Source organism: Narcine bancroftii, chromosome 3 (genome assembly GCF_036971445.1).
Source record: "Narcine bancroftii isolate sNarBan1 chromosome 3, sNarBan1.hap1, whole genome shotgun sequence".
Taxonomy (NCBI): domain Eukaryota; kingdom Metazoa; phylum Chordata; class Chondrichthyes; order Torpediniformes; family Narcinidae; genus Narcine; species Narcine bancroftii.
In genome coordinates this window covers 231,000,610-231,018,402 of record NC_091471.1, presented here as the reverse complement: position 1 = coordinate 231,018,402, position 17,793 = coordinate 231,000,610, and the positions used below count along the sequence as shown (strand labels likewise).

At 55.0% G+C, this 17,793-nt stretch overlaps 2 protein-coding genes across 6 annotated transcripts in view; both read right to left on the bottom strand.

Moving 5' to 3' along the window:
- LOC138756768 (syntaxin-4-like) overlaps nucleotides 1-1,560 on the bottom strand; it is a 20,201-nt gene extending 18,641 nt beyond the window's left edge. Inside the window, exon 1 of the mRNA XM_069923154.1 lies at nucleotides 1,423-1,560. Within this exon, the coding sequence (XP_069779255.1) occupies nucleotides 1,423-1,560 (138 nt within the window). The remainder of the gene's footprint in view (nucleotides 1-1,422) is intronic.
- Nucleotides 1,561-4,953: 3,393 nt separating this feature from the next.
- The window catches only part of LOC138758226 (septin-5-like), a 28,827-nt gene continuing 15,987 nt past the window's right edge, over nucleotides 4,954-17,793 (bottom strand). For 2 of the 5 annotated variants that reach the window (XM_069926856.1, XM_069926858.1), the window contains exons 5-12: nucleotides 16,264-16,398; nucleotides 11,933-11,959; nucleotides 11,323-11,440; nucleotides 8,154-8,255; nucleotides 7,367-7,463; nucleotides 6,383-6,545; nucleotides 5,881-5,971; nucleotides 4,954-5,692 (exon numbers count right to left, since the gene is read on the bottom strand). In XM_069926856.1, coding sequence (XP_069782957.1) covers nucleotides 5,612-5,692; nucleotides 5,881-5,971; nucleotides 6,383-6,545; nucleotides 7,367-7,463; nucleotides 8,154-8,255; nucleotides 11,323-11,440; nucleotides 11,933-11,959; nucleotides 16,264-16,398 — 814 coding nt within the window. In that variant the 3' untranslated portion in view covers nucleotides 4,954-5,611. The remainder of the gene's footprint in view (nucleotides 5,693-5,880; nucleotides 5,972-6,382; nucleotides 6,546-7,366; nucleotides 7,464-8,153; nucleotides 8,256-11,322; nucleotides 11,441-11,932; nucleotides 11,960-16,263; nucleotides 16,399-17,793) is intronic. The other 3 variants (XM_069926857.1, XM_069926860.1, XM_069926859.1) reach the window with 3 other exon arrangements.

Below are 17,793 nucleotides of genomic sequence, written 5' to 3'. Positions count from 1 at the left end.
TGTTCTTACTCTCTCTCTTTCCCTCTCTCTCTCTCTCCATCACACACTCTCACAATCCATCTCTCTCCATCAACTCTTCTCACCATCCCTTACTCCCTCCATCAGTCTCTCTTTCCTTCCTGTCCCCCTCTCTTTCTCCATCCCTCCTCCACTCTGCTTCTCCCCCCGTCCCCCCTCCCCCCCAACCTGCCGTCTCCACATCTTCGGTCAATCACCAGCCTGATGTATCTTAAAATGTTCAATAAAATATGTTCCCTTTTTTACCTGCTTGGTCACTGAAGTCCTTGGAGTGTTCATTGCTTTGGGGGTGATGTGGGTGGAGAGGGGGGGGGAGAGGGGGGAGAGAGGGGGAGAGAGGGGGGAGAGAGGGGGGGAGAGAGGGGGGAGAGAGGGGGGAGAGAGGGGAATAGGGGAGAAAGAGAGGAGGTAGAGGGGGGAGAGAGGGTGGAGTGAGGAGAGAGAGGAGGGAAAGGGGAGGGAGGATGGAGAGAGGAGGTGGAGAGGGAGGGAGGAGATGGGGAAAGAGAGTGATGGCGAGACTGAGGGAGAGAGGGGTAAGAGAGAGAGGAAGAGAGTGGAGAGAAAGGGGGAGTGAGAGAGAGAGGGGAAGAGAGAGGGGAGGGGAGAGTGAGGGAGGGGAGGGGAGAGAGGGGTGAGAGGAGGGAGAGGGGAGAGAGTGGAGGAGAAAGGGGGAGTGAGAGGGAGAGAGAAGGGGAAAGGGAAGATAGAGGTGAGAGAAGGGGAAGAGAGGGAGAAAGGAGGATGGAGGGAGAGAGGAGGGAGGTGGAGGGGAGACAGTGGGAGGGGATGGGGAGAGAGAGGGATTTGGGTTGGGTGGCAGGAGACAGAATGAGTGGTTGTTAAGATAAGGGGACGGTCCGGTTGGAGTAACGATTATCATAACACCGTTACTGCACCAGTGATAGGGACTTGGGTTCGAATCCCGCGAGGTCTGTGAGGAGGTTTGTACGTTCTCCATGTGTCTGCGTGGGTTTTCCTCAGGGGCTCTGGTTTCCTCCCACCATTCGAAACGCGTGGCGGTGTAGGTCAATGGGATGTAAATTTGGCAGCGCGGACTCGTGGGCCAGAAGGGCCTGTTATCATGCTGTATGTCTAGATTTAAATTTAATTTTATGGAGCAGAAGTAGGCCAATTGGCCCATCGATTCTGCTCCACCATTCTAACCATCCTCCCACTCAGCCTAACTCCCCGATCTCCCCATAGCCCTTGATGCCCTGACTTGTCAACTACCTGTCCGTCTCTGCCTTGTATATGCCCCACGACTTGGCTCCCATGGCTGCCCGTGGCAACAGGTTCCACAGGCTCAATCCCTTCTAGCTGTAGAAACGTCTACTCATCTCAGTTTTGAATTGACGCCCTTTTACCCTGATGTTGTGCCATCTTGTCCCGGACTCCCCTCACTGTGGGGAACATCCTGGCCACGTCCACTCTGTCCAGGCCCCTCAGAATCCTTAAACAATGTTCTGCCCTCATCCTTCCGTCCTCCAACGAGAACATTCCAAGAACCGACGACCATTCCTCACAGACTAACCCTTTCATTCCTGATATTGTTCTAGTAAATCTTCCTGAACCCCCTCAACGTCAGTAAATACGGGGCCCAAAACTGTACAAAGTTCTCCATGTGAGGTCTCACCATAGAGTCTCAACTCTTATATGTCTAAGATCTTCTAAATGCCCTCAATGTTCCAGCCTCCACCACCATCCCCAACAAGGCATTCCAGGGCCCCCACAACTCTCAGTGTAAAAAAACTTACCCCTGACGTCTCCCCTAAACTTCCCTCCTCCACTTTGTACACACGTCCTCTGGTGTTTGCTGAACCCACCCTGGGAAACAGGAGCTGACTGCCCACCCTATCGACGCCTCTCAGAAACTTCTCGACCTCTATCAAGACTCCTCTTATCCTTCTATGCTCCAAAGAGAAAAGTCCCAGCTCTGCGAACCTTGCCCCATAAAGACTTGTTTACCAATCCAGGCTTCATCCTGGTGAATCTCCTCTGCCCCTTCTCCGTAGCTTCCACATCGCTTCCTGTAATGAGGTGACCAGAACTGAACACAATTCTCCAAGTGGGGGCTCACCAGAGATTTGTAGAGTTGTAACATGACATCTCTATTCCTGAACTCAATCCTCTGACTAATGAATCCCAGCGTTTCACAGGCCTTCTTAATTATTCTATGAATCTGTGCGGTGACCTTGACGGATGTAGGATCTTAACCCCAAAGTCCCTCTGTTCATCCACACTCTGAAGTAACCAAGCATGAACCCTGGACTCAGCCTCCTGGTTTGTCCAAAATCCATCACCTCATCCTTGTCCAGATTGAATCCATCTGCCACTTTCCTGCCCAACTCTGCCTCCTGTCGATATCCTCTTGTAACCTTCGACAACCTTCAGCTCTGTCCAGAACTCCTCCAACCTTCATGTCATCCACAAACTCACCGACCCATCCATCTGCCTCTTCATCAGGGTCATTTATAAAAATCACAGAGTGTGTGGGGGGGGGGGGGGTCCCAGAACAGATCCCTGTGGCCCCTCCACTAGTCACCAACCTCCAGATAGAAAACTTTGCTTCCATCACTACTCTCTGCTTTCTTCTGACAAGCCAATGTTTTATCCATATGGCCAAGGTTCCCTGATCCAATGACTCATACGTTTGGATTTCCATTTGAGAAAGGGTTCAGAGGTGGTTCACAAGGATGAAAGGGTTGTCATACATGGATTGTTTGACAGCTTTCGGCCTGTACTCGTTGGAATTGAGGAGGATGAGGGCAGAGAATCTCAGTGAAACATTTTGAACATTGAAAGGCACAGACAGAGTAGATGTAGAAACGTTGTTCCCCACAGTGGGAAAGTCTGGGGACAAGAGGGCACAACCTCAGGACTGAAGGGTGTCCACTTAGATCAGAGATGCGGAGGAATTTCTTCAGCCAGAGGGTAATGAATCTGTGGAATTTGAGGCCACGGGTGGTTGTAGAGGCCGGGTCACAGTGGGTATTTAAGGCAGAGATTGGCAAGTTCTTGATTAGCCAGGGTATCAAAGGTTATGGGGAGAAGGGCGGGCAGTGGGGCTGAGTGGGAGAATGGACCAGCTCATGATTAAATGGCAGGGGGCTGGATGGGCTGAATGGCCTTTTTCTGCTCCTGTGGTCTCAAAGGGTTGAGGCAGTTTATTCTATGGACAACACCCCCACCCAGTGGCCTTTCCCTGTAATGACAAGCCAGTGGAGTTTTGCGAGGGCTCTCAGCAGGTCCCGCAACCTCCACAGGAAGTAAAAATGAAGAACCAGCGTTTCGGGCCTGAGCCCTTTAAGGAGAAGTGGGGTGTTGCATTTTGGAAGGACAAACCAAGAAAGGACATCCACGGTGAACAGTTGGGCACTGAGGAGTGCGGTAGAACAGAGGGATCTGGGGATAGATACATAATTCCCTGAAAGAGGCAACACAGGTGGACAGGGTTGTAAAGAGAGCTTTTGGCACATTGGCCTTCATAAATCAAAGTATTGAGTACAGGAGCTGGGATGTTATGTTAAAGTTGTACAAGATATTGGTGAGACTACATTTGGAGTATTGTGTGCACTTTTGGGCACTTTCAACACGCTCCATGATGTTTTGGACAAATACACTATTTTCCTTTAATTGCCCCTGTGCTCCGCAGTTTTAAATTTGTCATTAAATAATTCACGTGATTCTTGGAGTTCACTGAACCAGTGACCTATCGTGGACACTCAACATCTCCTCACTTGTCAGGAAGGTGCCACAGGGACTGCCTTCCTGAGAAGACTGAAGCAGGCAAGGCTGCCGGCCTCCATCATGTCAACTTTCTACAGGAACTCTATGGAGAGAGTTCTGGCAGCCTGTGTCACCGTGTGGGTACTGTTACTGCAGAGAAATGGACCAGAGGGCGATCAACAGGACCATAAGGAGCAGCAGAGAGGATCACTGGGGTCTCCCTCCACCCCCCCCCCCCCCCCCCCCCCCCCCCAGCGACGTGATCTACCGGGATCTACTGAGAGGACCCTTCCACCCGCACACGGCATCTTCCAGCTGCTCCCGTCGGGGAAGAGATCCAGGAGGATCTCAGCCACCAGGCTGAGGAGCAGCTTCTTCCCACGGGGCAGTGAGAATGACGAACGACCAAAGGAGCTGTTCACACTCACCACCCCGAGACTCTCATATTCATGAAACAATATTGATTTATTTGTACAGATGAAATACTTGTCCTGAATATGTATTGTTTGTCTGTATGTGAGTCACATCTGGATGTGTGTCTGCGTGGTTTGCCCCGAGGACCAGAGAACACTGTTTCGTTGGGTTGTACTTGTGATCAGATGGGTTAGACTTGAAAGGGTTTGACAGTCCAGACTTTATTAACGGTTATTTGGATACAGCTTGGTTTGACCATGGAAAAGTGACAGCACTTTTTCCACATTTTCCCCTCCTTCAGGGCACCGTGATGTTATCTGGAACATTGCAGTGGTGAGTATATTGAAGTATTCATGTTTAGTAACTTTACTGCCCGTTTCTTACATGGCAGCGACCAGGGGCTGAATGTCTCCCTACCAATGCTCTGCCCACCCTCCACTGCAGCCACCTTCAGCTCCTGCTTGTTTTGGGGGCTTAACCTCTCGCCACCTCAACCCCCCCCCACCATGTTCCCCCCCTCTCTCTTACCCCTCCCTCTTCTCCCTCTACCCTTCTTCCCACCTCTCCCTCCCTTTTCTCTTGACCCCTCAACTCTCTCTCCCCTTTCTCCGCCTCCTCTCTCCTCCCCCTCTTGCCTCCACCCCCCACTTTTGCTCCCCTCTCTCTCCCTCCATCCACGCCCCTCTCCCTTTCCCCCTCTCCCCCTCCCCCTCTCTTGCCCCCCACTCTTGCTCCTCCCTCTTCCACTCCTATCTCTCCCCAACTTTCTCCCCCTCTCCTTCCTCCCCCTCCCACCCCCAGTCAGTGACAGGGTGAGGTGCCAGAGGGTCTCCCAGGATGGTTGGACATGGAACGAGCCTCCCTGCGCCATGTGTTAGCTGAGTGATGTCCTACTCTACCTGGTCGAACTGTCCTCCAAGTGCAGGGTGGATCTTCCCCGGGCTGTCCTGGAGAAGATGGAGCTGAACCGTGCCAAGTACCCTGCTGAGAGGGTCCGGGAATCTGCCCTCAAATACACCCAGAACCGGGATGGGGGCAAGGGGGAGGGGGGTGGTGAACTGGGCCAAGTACCCCGCTGAGAGGGTCCGGGGGGTCTGACCTTAAATACACCCAGTACTGGGATGGGGGCGAGGGGGTGGTGAACTTGGCCAGTACCCGCCGAGAGAGTCTGTGAAGGAGGGAAAGAAGAGAAGGTGGAGGGGGGGAGTGAATGAGGGAAGCACTGATACTGGGGCATTTTCCACAGGGCGTGCGGGTGTTTGTCCAGGAAAGGAGCAGAAGGAGGTGGGGGAGAAGGGTCACTGAGGGAGGAGACTGTGAGGGAGTGTCCGAGAGGGGGTCATGGAGGGGGCTGTGGGGGGGGGGGGGTCGAGGGAGTGTGCGAGAGAGGGGTTGTGGAGGGGCCATGGGGGAGGGCCACTGTGGGGACGGCCCCCTTGATCCCTGTGCCTCACAGCGGGTCCGACTGCTCCCCCGGATTCTGCTGCATTTGCTGTTGCATTTTCTGCAACATTTCCTGCATCTGACGCAACTGGAAGAGAAGAGAGAGGGTGGGGGTGACCACAGCTGGAGGGAGGGGCTTCGCCCATGCCCACTTCAACCCTCCACCCTCTCTCTCCCCCTCTTCCTCCCTCTCCCTTCTCTCTCCCCCTGTCTCCCCTTTCTCTCCCCCCTCCCCTCTCTCTCCCCCCTCCCTCTTCCCCCCCCCCCCTCTCTCACCTCTCTCTCCTTCTCCTCGATCAGTTTTGCTGTCTCAGACACTGGGAGTGTGTCCATCGACAGCCCCGACTCGCTCTCCCTGTTGGTCCTGCTGTGGGGTCAAATGCACACAGGTCAGGGAAGTGATCCCCAGGAGGGACGGGGGGACTGAAGGGGGAAAGAGGGGGAGGTATAGGGGTGAGGGGTCAGTGGTTGGAGGAGAGGATGAGGGAGGTGCAGATGGAGGGGGAAGTGGGAAGAGAGAGGGAGGGGTGGTGAGAATTGGAGAGAGGGAGGGAGGATGTGGGGGGGTAGGAGGGGCAGAAGAAGAGAGGGAGAGTGTCAGGCAGAGTGAGGGAGGGAGCCAGAGGAAGAGGTGGAGAGAGGGAGGGAGGGAGGGACCAGTGGGAGGGAGGGGAAGGAGGAGGGAGGGAGGGGAAGGAGGAGGGAGGGAGGGGAAGGAGGAGGGAGGGAGGGGAAGGAGGAGGGAGGGAGGGGAAGGAGGAGGGAGGGAGGGCCCTACCTGCTCCCAGGAGCTCTCTCAGGCTCTGCACCCTGCCTCTGGAGGCAATGAGCACGGTAGTTCTCGTAGTGAACGTCCTGGGTCACTTCCTTCAGATCGTGCAGGTGGGTCTGAATCAGGACTGTCCTCAGCTTGTCAAAGTCACAATGATGGGCGTTCTCCACTGGGGGGTGGTGGGGGGAGGAGAGAGGGAGTGAGAGGGGAGGGAGAGGGGAGAGAAGGGGGTAAATTTGGAGAATGATGGGATCAGGCACGCGAGGAATCTCCTCCATCCCCTGAGATCTGCCGAAACCACCGCTAGTCTCCCTCCACCTCCCCATCAATCACAAGCCAGGGCTCAGCACTTGGCCAATCATGGGGCCCAAACATCTGTCCCAGCCACTCATGGAGCCTGGAGATTAGACCACTGCCAATCACAGAGCCTGGAAATAGGACCCCAGCCAATCACAGAGTCTGGAGGTCATACCACAGCCAATCACAAAGCATGGAGATCTGACCCCAGACAATCACAGAGTGAATGAGATTGGACCCCACCCAATCAAAGTGCTTGGAGATCAGAGCTCAGCCAATCACAGAGCCTGGATATCAGAACCCAGCTAATCACAGATCCTGGGGATCCAACTTCAGCCAATCATGCCGGTGGATTGGGTCATTGCCAGTAATGGGCCCAGGAAATCAGGTGGTGTGCACCATCCCAGCTAATAACAAGGTCTGGGGTTTGGACCCCAGCCAATCACAGGGGATGGTAACCAGCCCCCAACCAATCTAGGGCACTGGGAATTGGACCCTAGCCAATCACTGGACTGGAACAGTCCCCAGACAGTCACCAGGCCTGGAGATTGGTTCACAGGGTGGATAGCAAACCCGGTCAATTATAAGGCGTGGCCAATAGATCCCAACCAATCAGGAAGTGCAGGGATCTTTCTGCCAACCAATCAGGGCCCAGAGATGGACAGCAGACCCCTTCTAGCCCCCATCACCTACCCTCAGCCACTCCCCAGGGGTAGAATCGTCCTCGGACCTGCTTCCCCTTGGTCTCCACCATCGACCTGCTCCCGATGACCGCGAATGGGATGCTGTCCTGTGGGAAGAGAGGGTTTCAGTGGGTGTGGGGGTGGGGCTACAATGGTCAGGGTTTGCTCAGACCCTCCTCCATGCTGAGACTTTCCTCCATGCTGAGACTTTCCTTCATGCTGGGACCTTCCTCCATGATGGGATTCTCCCCTCAATACTGGGATTCTTCTCCCTCCATCCTGGGACCTTCCCCCCTCCATGCTGGGACTCTCCCCAACTCCATGTAGGAACACCCCCTCCATGCTGGGAAGCTCCTTCTTGCTGGGGCTCTTCTCCATCCTGCAACCCTCTTCCATGCTGGGATCTTCCTCCATGCTGGAACACACCTCCTCCATGCTGGGACCTTCCTCCATGCGGGGAACCTCCCCCTCAATGCTGGGACCATCCCCCTACATCTCTGTAAGAGGGAAGCTCCCTCTCCCATCTTTATCCTGAGGGCTCCCTTCTCATGCATAGGAAGGCTCCCTCCTGCACAGGGATGCTCCATCCCACCTGCTGAGTTCCCTCCTGCCCCAAGAAGCTCCCTCCCAGCTGGGCTCCCTCCAACCTGGGGAAGCACCCACCTGCCCCAGTAAGTGCCCTCCATCCTGGGGAAGCTATCTCCTGCAAAGGGGGCTCCCTCTTGCACAGGAGGCCTCCTCCTGCATGGGGGGGACTCCCTCCCACCCAGGGAAATCCCCTCATTCTTGGGACTCACCATCAGTTCATTGTAAAGCCGTTTGAACTCTTCCTCCTCATCCGAGTCGGTCTCTGGGAAACGGTAAACCTCGATGCCATGCTCCTGGATTTCCTCCCGGATCTGGGGGTGGGGGAAAGTGGTTGTCTGGCTCAGTACCACTCCCCCTCCCCATTACCCTCCCCCCTTTCACCCTCTCCCATCCCTCTCCCCATTACCCCCTCCTCTGTACCCCTCCCTTGTCTTCCCCTCTCCCCTTGACTCCTTTTTCCCCTCTCCCTCATCTCCCCGACACATCTCTTTCTGTAATCCTTCCCTATACCCCAAACCTTTCCCCTTCCCTCTCCCCCACACACCCTCCCCTCCCCCTCTCCCCTGTCCAACTCCCCACCCTCTCCCCTGATCTCCCTTTCCCAAACCCTTTCTCTCCCATTCCCTCTCAACTCCACCCCTCTTCCCTCCTCCACACATTCAACCTGCCCATTTCCTCACTCATCCTGTCCCCAGAACCCACCTCTCCCTCCCCCTCTCCCATTCCCCATCCTCTATTTCCTACTCTTGACCCTTTCCACATCTCTAGGGGTCCCGCCCACCTCTCCCCTTTTCTGGGGGTCCTGCCCACCTCTCCCCATCTCTGGGGGTCTTGCCCACCTGCCCCATCTCTGGGGGTCTCACCCACCTGCCCATCTCTGGGGATCCTGCCCACCTCTCCCCCTTCTCTGGGGGTCTCGCCCACCTCTCCCTCTTTTCTGGGGACCCACCCACCTCTCCCCATCTCTGGTGTCCTGCCTACCTCTCCCCCATCTCTGCGGGTCTCACCCACCTCTCCCCATCTCTGGAGGTCCCACCCACCTCTCCCCATCTCTGGAAGTCCCACCCACTTCTCTCCCATCTCTGGGATTTCGCCCACCTCTCCCCCATCTCTGGTGTCCTGCCCACCTATCCCCATCTCTGGGGGTCCCACCCACCTCTCCCCCATCTCTGGTGTCCCGCCCACCTCTCGCCATCTCTGAGGATCCCACCCACCTCCCCCATTTCTGGGGGTCCCACCCACCTCTCCCCCTTCTCTGGGATTTCACCCACCTCTCTCCCATCTCTGGGGTCCTGCCCACCTCTCCCTCATCTCTGGGGGTCCTGCCCACCTCTCCCTCTTCTCTGGGGGTCCCGCCCACCTCTCCTTCTTCTCTGGAGGTCCCACCCACCTCTACCCATCTCTGGAGGTCCCACCCACCTCTTCCCAATCTGGAGGTCCCACCCACCTCTCCCCATCTCTGGAGGTCCCACCCACCTCTCCCCATCTCTGGTGTCCTGCCCACCTCTCCCCATCTCTGGGGGTCCCACCCACCTCCCCCATTTCTGGGGGTCCCACCCACCTCTCCCCCATCTCTGGTGTCCCGCCCACCTCTCCCAATCTATGAGGGTCCCACCCACCTCCCCCATTTCTGAAGGTCCCACCCACTTCTCTCCCATCTCTGGGATTTCGCCCACCTCTCTCCCATCTCTGGAGTCCCGCCCACCTCTCCCCCATCTCTGGGGGTCCCGCCCACCTCTCCCTCTTCTCTGGGGATCCCACCCACCTCTCCCCATCTCTGATGTCCTGCCCACCTATCCCCATCTCTGGGGGTCCCACCCACCTCTCCCCCATCTCTGGTGTCCCGCCCACCTCTCGCCATCTCTGAGGATCCCACCCACCTCCCCCATTTCTGGGGGTCCCACCCACCTCTCCCCATCTCTGGAGGTCCCACCCACCTCTCCCCATCTCTGGTGTCCTGCCCACCTCTCCCCATCTCTGGGGGTCCCGCCCACCTCTCCTTCTTCTCTGGAGGTCCCACCCACCTCTACCCATCTCTGGAGGTCCCACCCACCTCTTCCCAATCTGGAGGTCCCACCCACCTCTCCCCATCTCTGGAGGTCCCACCCACCTCTCCCCATCTCTGGTGTCCTGCCCACCTCTCCCCATCTCTGGGGGTCCCACCCACCTCCCCCATTTCTGGGGGTCCCACCCACCTCTCCCCCATCTCTGGTGTCCCGCCCACCTCTCCCAATCTATGAGGGTCCCACCCACCTCCCCCATTTCTGAAGGTCCCACCCACTTCTCTCCCATCTCTGGGATTTCGCCCACCTCTCTCCCATCTCTGGAGTCCCGCCCACCTCTCCCCCATTTCTGGGGGTCCCGCCCACCTCTCCCTCTTCTCTGGGGATCCCACCCACCTCTCCCCATCTCTGGTGTCCTGCCTACCTCTCCCTCATCTCTGGGGGTCCCACCCACCTCTCCCCCATCTCTGGTGTCCCGCCCACCTCTCGCCATCTCTGAGGATCCCACCCACCTCCCCCATTTCTGGGGGTCCCACCCAACTCTCCCCCTTCTCTGGGATTTCACCCACCTCTCTCCCATCTCTGGGGTCCTGCCCACCTCTCCCTCATCTCTGGGGGTCCTGCCCACCTCTCCCTCTTCTCTGGGGGTCCCGCCCACCTCTCCTTCTTCTCTGGAGGTCCCACCCACCTCTACCCATCTCTGGAGGTCCCACCCACCTCTTCCCAATCTGGAGGTCCCACCCACCTCTCCCCATCTCTGGAGGTCCCACCCACCTCTCCCCATCTCTGGTGTCCTGCCCACCTCTCCCCATCTCTGGGGGTCCCACCCACCTCCCCCATTTCTGGGGGTCCCACCCACCTCTCCCCCATCTCTGGTGTCCCGCCCACCTCTCCCAATCTATGAGGGTCCCACCCACCTCCCCCATTTCTGAAGGTCCCACCCACTTCTCTCCCATCTCTGGGATTTCGCCCACCTCTCTCCCATCTCTGGAGTCCCGCCCACCTCTCCCCCATTTCTGGGGGTCCCGCCCACCTCTCCCTCTTCTCTGGGGATCCCACCCACCTCTCCCCATCTCTGGTGTCCTGCCTACCTCTCCCTCATCTCTGGGGGTCCCACGCACCTCTCCTCATCTCTGGAGGTCCCACCCACCTCTCCCCATCTCTGGAGGTCCCACCCACCTCTCCCCATCTCTGGAGGTCCCACCCACCTCTCCCCATCTCTGGAGCTCCCAGCCACCTCTCCCCAACTCTGGGAGTCCCACTCACCTCCCCCATTTCTGGGGGTCCCACCCACCTCTCCCCCATCTCTGGGATTTCGCCCACCTCTCCCCCATCTCTGGGGTCCCGCCCACCTCTCCCTCATCCACGGACCCACCTTCTGCTTGGCCCGCTGCACCTCTGAAGGGGTGAGGGCGTCCGCTTTGGCGATCACCGGGATGATGTTTACCTTCTCATGAACTGCCTTCATGAACTTGATGTCCAGTGGTCTGAGCCTACAGGGGAGAATGAGGGAGGGGACGGGAGGAGCACAGAGAGTGGGGAGGGGGGAGAGTGAGGGAGGGGCAGGATGGGGAGAGCACAGAGAACAGAGGGGGAGAGAGGGATGGAGGGGTGGGGGCAGAGATCGGAGGGGGAGGGAGGCGGCAGGGAGGGGGGAGAGCGAGGGAGGGGTTGAGGATGGGGAAGCACAGAGAGCAGAGAGTGGGAGAGAGAGGGCGGGGAGAGTGAAGGAGGGGTCAAGGAGGGGGAGAACAAGGGAAGGACGGGAGGAGCACAGACAGCGGAGAGGGGTAAGGATTACTACAATATCCCAGCGGAAACACCCCCTGCCCTGTGGCCCAAACGGCGTGAAAAGTATCTGAGCGAGGAGGATGGGTGAAGATGAAGGGGGTCAGGGGGATGCGAACCGGATGCCAGAGTAGAGAGGGGAGTGGAGGGGGAAGTTGTCATCAAGTTCACTGTCATCTGATTGTACCAGTACAAACCGATGGAACAGTGTTCTCTGGTCCTCTCTGCAAAACACAGACACACAATCAGACACAATACACATACAGACAAACAATACATATTCAGGACAAGTATTTCATCTGTACAAATAAATCAATATCGTTTCATGAATATGAGAGTCACAGGTGGTCAGTGTGAGCAGTTCCTTTGGTCGTTCACCATTCTCACTGCCCCGTGGGGAGAAGCTGCTCCTCAGCCTGATGGTGCTGGCTCTGATCTTCCTGCGTCTCTTCCCCGACGGGAGCAGCTGGAAGGTGCCATGTGTGGGGTTGGAAGGGTCATCAGTAGATCCCAGTAGATCATGTCACTGGGGGGGGTGGGGAGGGAGACACCAGTGATCTTCTCTGCAGCTCCTTATGGTGTTGAGTGTCCATGATAGGTCACTGGTTCAGTGAACTCCAGGGAACTTGGTGCTCTCCGCTCTCTCTACAAAAGAGATGTTGATGTGGAGGGTGGTCCTCCAGAAGCCCACCATCAACTCCTTGATGAAATGCCTTCATGAGCACGATGTCCGATGGCCTGAGCCTTCGGGGAGTGTTGTGGGGAGCGGAGGGGGGAGCACAGAGAGGGTGGAGGATTGCTCCGACAATCTGACGTAATCCACCTCCCACTCCACCCCCTCCCCCGCCATGTTCCCCAGACGGTGAGGATTCGCATGAGGAGTATCTGAGAGCACCAGCATGTGAACACAAATGTAGGCCATTCAGCCCATCAAGTCTGTGCCAACCTGTGATTAGAGTCACAGGTGGACAGAGTTGTAAAGAGAGATTTTGGCATATTGGCCTTCATAAATCAAAGTACTGAGTACAAGAGTTGGGATGTGATGGTAAAGTTGTACAAAACATTGATGAGGCCGCATTTGGAGCATTGTGTGCAGTTTTGGTCACCGAACTACAGGAAAGATCTCAATAAGATAGAAAGATGCAGAGAAGATTTACTAGGATGTTGCCCGGACTTCAGGAACAGAGTTACAGGGAAAGGTTAAACAGGTTGGGACTTTATTCCCTGGAGCGTAGAAAAATGAGGGGAGATTTGATCGAGGGGTTTAAAATGATGAAATGATGAGGGGGACAGAGAGAGTAAATGTAGGATGGCTTTTCCCACTGAGGGGAGATGAGATCAAAACCAGAGGACATGGGTTAAGGGTAAAAGGGGGAACTTCCTCACTCAGGAGTGGGTGGGGGTGTGGAATGAGCTGAAGTGGTGTGGAATGAGCTGAGGTGGTGAATGGGGGCTCAATTTTAACACTAAAGAGGAATTTGGACGGGTACATGGAGGGGAGGGGTACAGACTAGGGGCAGGTCAGTGGGACGGGGCAGAATAATATTTCGGCTGTTTCTGGTTTTTATGAACGTTTGCACTGTGATACTGCCGCAAAACAACAAATTTTGTGACATGCTTATGACAAATTCTGATTTTTATCTTATTGAGATCTTTCCTGTAGTTCGGTGACCAAATATGCACACAATGCTCCAAATGTGGCCTCACCAATGTCTTGTACAACTTTACTATAACATCCCAGTTCCTGTACTCAATACTTTGATTTATAAAGGCCAATGTGCCAAAAGCTCTCTTTACAACCCTGTCCACCTGTGACTCCACTTTCAGGGAATTATGTATCTGTATTCCCAGATCCCTCTGTTCTACTGCACTCCTCAGTGCCCGACCATTCACCGTGGATGTCCGACCTTGTTTTGTCCTTCCACATTTTTATTTTAAATTGATGCCCTTTTACCCTGACGTTGTGCCCTCTTGTCCCGGACTCCCCCACCATGGGGAACATCCTGGCCACATCCACTCTGCATTCCCAGGCCCCTCAGCATTCCTCAACGATGTTCCCCCCTCATCCTTCTGTCCTCCAGTGAGAAGGGTCCGAGATCCAACAACTATTCCTCACAGACTAACACTTTAATTCCTGCTATCGTTCCAGTAAATCTTCCCTGAACCCCTCCAAAGCCAGCAAATACAGGGCCCAAAACTGTACATGATCTCCATTTGAGGTCTCACCATAGAGTCTCAACATCACATCCCTACTCTTGCCTGCAGTCCCTCTAGAAATTAATGGTTAAGATGGCAGATGGCATGTTGGTCTTCATTGACTGTGGGATCGAGTTCAAGAGACACGAAGTCATGTTGCAACTCAACACGACCTTGGCTAGACCCCACTTGAAATATCGTGTTCAGTTCTGGTCACCTCACCTCAGGGAAGATGGTGTAGAGAGGGGGCAGAGGAGATTCACCAGGATGCTGCTGGGATTGGAGGGCTTGCCTTGTGAGGAGAGGTTGAGTGAACGTGGCCTTTTCTCCTTGGAGTGATGGAGGATGAAGGGGTGACCTGAAAGAGGTGTACAAGACGAGGAGAGGCATTGACCATGTGGCGTTTATCCCCGGGGCTGAAATGGCTAACAGGTTGGGGAAAGGTTTTAAGGTGTTTGGGAGTAAGTACGGGGCAGGGGAATTTCTTTACACAGAGAGTGGTGGATGTGTGGAATGCACTGCTGGCAATGGTGCAGGAGGCAGGGTCTATAGAATCACTTAACAGATAAATAGGGGGATTGAGTTCAGGAGTTGAGAGGTCACGTTACAACTCTACAAATCTCTGGTGAGCCTCCACTTGGAGAATTGTGTTTAGTTCTGGTCACCTCATTACAAGAAGGATGTAGGAGCTACAGAGAGGGGGCAGAGGAGATTCACCATGTCGTAGCCTGGATCAGGAAACAAGTCTTTATGAGGCAAGGTTCGCAGAGCTGGAATTTTTCTCTTTGGAGCGTAGATGGATGAAAGGAGACTTGATAAAGGTTGAGAAGATTCTGAGAGGCGTCGATAGGGTGGACAGTCAGTGCTTGTTTCCCAGGGCGGGATCGGCAAACACCAGAGGACGTGTGTATAAAGTGGAGGGAGGGAAGTTTATGGGAGACATCAGGGGGAAGTTTTTTTTTTATAAACACAGAGAGCTGTGGGGGCCTGGAATGTCTTGTTGGAGATGGTGGTAGAGGCTGGAATATTGGGGGCAAGAAAAATAGAAGGTTATGGGGTAGGAAAGGGTTAGATTTTTTTGGTAGGAATATATGGGCCAACACATATATCCTCATTCACTTGCCAATATGTCTGTCCATGGCCTCATGTGCTGCCAGACTGAGACCACCCGCATATTGGAGGAACAGCACCTCGTCTTCCGACTGGGTTCTCTCCAACCACATGGCATTAACATTGACTTCTCCAGTTTCCATTAAACCCCCACCCCCATCGCCTTCCCCCTGCTCTGTTTTTCCTTTCCCTGTCTCCTTTCGCACAGAGCATGATAAATTCTCACCCCCCCACCACCCGCCATCCTATCCAATTAACACCGTGTTGGTCTAGATTCCTCCCCCGTCCAACACTGCCTGAACTGAGATTTCCTGCTTCTGGCTCATTCTGATGATCCCTTGAGGAAGAGCTCAGGCCCAAAATGTTGGGCAATGTATCTCTGTCTCCTATGGATGCTGGGAGAGCGGCTGAGTTCCTCCAGCATTTCTGTGTGTTTTTTTCCACAATCGCAGCGTCTGCAGACTTTCGTGTTTCACTATGTTCTATAAGTGACTATTAAATAGTTCCTGGTGCAGACATCTCATGGGATGGGGTTTAGGGAGTATTGGCGATCTCCCTGGGATAGATATCCCATGGGATGGGGTTTAGGGAGTGTTGGAGATCTCCCTGGGGTAGATGTCCCAAGGGATGGGGTTTAGGGAGTGTTGGAGATCTCCCTGGGGTAGATGTCCCATGGGAAAGGGTTTGGGGAGGATTCAATATCTGCCTGGGATAGATGCCCCATTGAATGGGGATTGGGGAGTGTTGGAACTCTTCCTGGGGACATTCTATTGGCTGAGATTTTAGGAAATATTCAATCTTTCCCCAGGGTAGATATCATATTGGGATGGGGTTTGGTGATGGATCCATCTCTCCCTGGGGCAGATGTCCCATTGGATAGGGTTTAAGGAGTCCATCTCTCCCTGGGGCAGACATCCCATTGGATGGGGTTTAGGGAAGGGTCCATCTCTCCCTGGGGCAGAGATCCTATTGGATGGGGTTGAGGGAGGGGTCCATCTCTCCCTAGTGCAGACATCCCATTTTATGGGGATTAGGGCGGGGTCCATCTCTCCCTGGGGCAGACGTCGCATTGGATAGGGTTTGGGAAGGGTTCGACTCTATCTAACAGCCGGCCCTGAGCTTTTGCAAACACTTTCCTGCTTCCTCTGGAGTTTCCCCCACCCCCCTCCCCACTCCCTCCACCTCCTGTCGCCCAGAAGGGAGGCTTTGTCCCAGCACTCACCCGTGTCCCAGCGGGGATAAGAAGTAGAGGAGGCAGTGCACCCTGTTATCCTGGATGTTCTTCCGATTCAGGCCGCTCTCGTCCTGGAAAAACTGCTCAAACTGCTCGTCGATGTAGGCGACGATGGGTTTCCAACTGTGGGAGAGAGCCGGGGAATTATCAGAACTCAGCGTCACGAACGTCTCCCGAAATTCCCACGTGAATCTGCAGGGGTCATCAACTGCATCTGGTGCTCCTGTCATGGTCTCCTCTACATTGGAGAGACCGGACATACACAGATCGCTTCAGCGAGCGCATTGGCTCTGGCCGCCGCAACAGCGTGGATCTCCCAGTGGCTGCCCATTTCAATACCCCGCCCAGTTCCCTTGCCAACATGTCTCAAGCGCTGCCAGACTGAGACCAGCCGCAAATTGGAAGAACAGCATCTTGTCTTGTGACTGGGCCCCCTCCAGCCAGATGGTATTAATATCAACTCCCCTGGTTTTCGTTAAAGTTCTCCTCTCACTTCTTCCCCCATCACCTTTCCCCTTCCCTGTCTCCTTTCACACAGAGCACTGAGGAGCTCATCTTCAGGCTCCTGGACCTTTTCCCTGACAGTAGCAGAGTGAAGAGGGCCTGGCCTGGGTGGTGGGAGGTCTTTGATGAGAGAGGCTGCTTTTTTAAGATGCCGCCTCATGTCAACGTCCTCGATGGAGTGGGGTCCGGTGTCTGTGATGTCGCAGGCCGAGTTCACAACCCTCTGGGGTTTATTCTTGTCCTGAGAGTTAGCGTACCAACAACCACCACCTCGCACTCAATGTCACCCAAACCAAGGAGCTGATGGTCAACTTCGGGAAGGGAAAGCCAGAGGTTTACAATCCAGTGATCATTGGGGGATCAGGGGGAACACATTTAGGTTCTTGGAAGTCACTATCTCGGAGGATCTTTCCTGGACCCAACACACCAGTGGCATCTTGAAGAAAGCACGTCAGCACCTCGACCTCCTCAGGAGTTTGCGGAGGTTCAGTACAACACCAGAAACACTGGCAAATTTCTGCAGATGTGTGGTGGAAAGAGTCACGGTCTGGGATGGGGAGATCAATATCCCTGAGCGTAAAGCCCTGCAAGAGGTTATGGACATAGCCCAGGAACATCACGGGCAAAACCCTCCCTACCGTTGAGAACAACAACGGGGAACCCTGCCATCGGAGAACAGCCACGATCATCAAGGACCCACTCGCCCAGCACACGCTCTGTTCTCGCTACTGCCATCAGGACAGGGGTGTAGGAGCCACAAGACTCGCCACATCAGGTTCACGAACAGCTCCTCCCCCTCCACCATCAAACTTCTCAACAACTGAACCCACAGGAAAAAAGATCTCAGGGTTGGATATGCTGTCATGTATGTTCTCTGACAATAAACCTGAAATCTGAATCTCCCATACCAGGCAGTGATGCAACTGGCCAGAATGGTCTCCATGGTCCACCTGTAGAGGTTTCCGAGAATCTTCGGTGATGGACCGAATCTCCTCAGACTCCTCACCAAGTTTA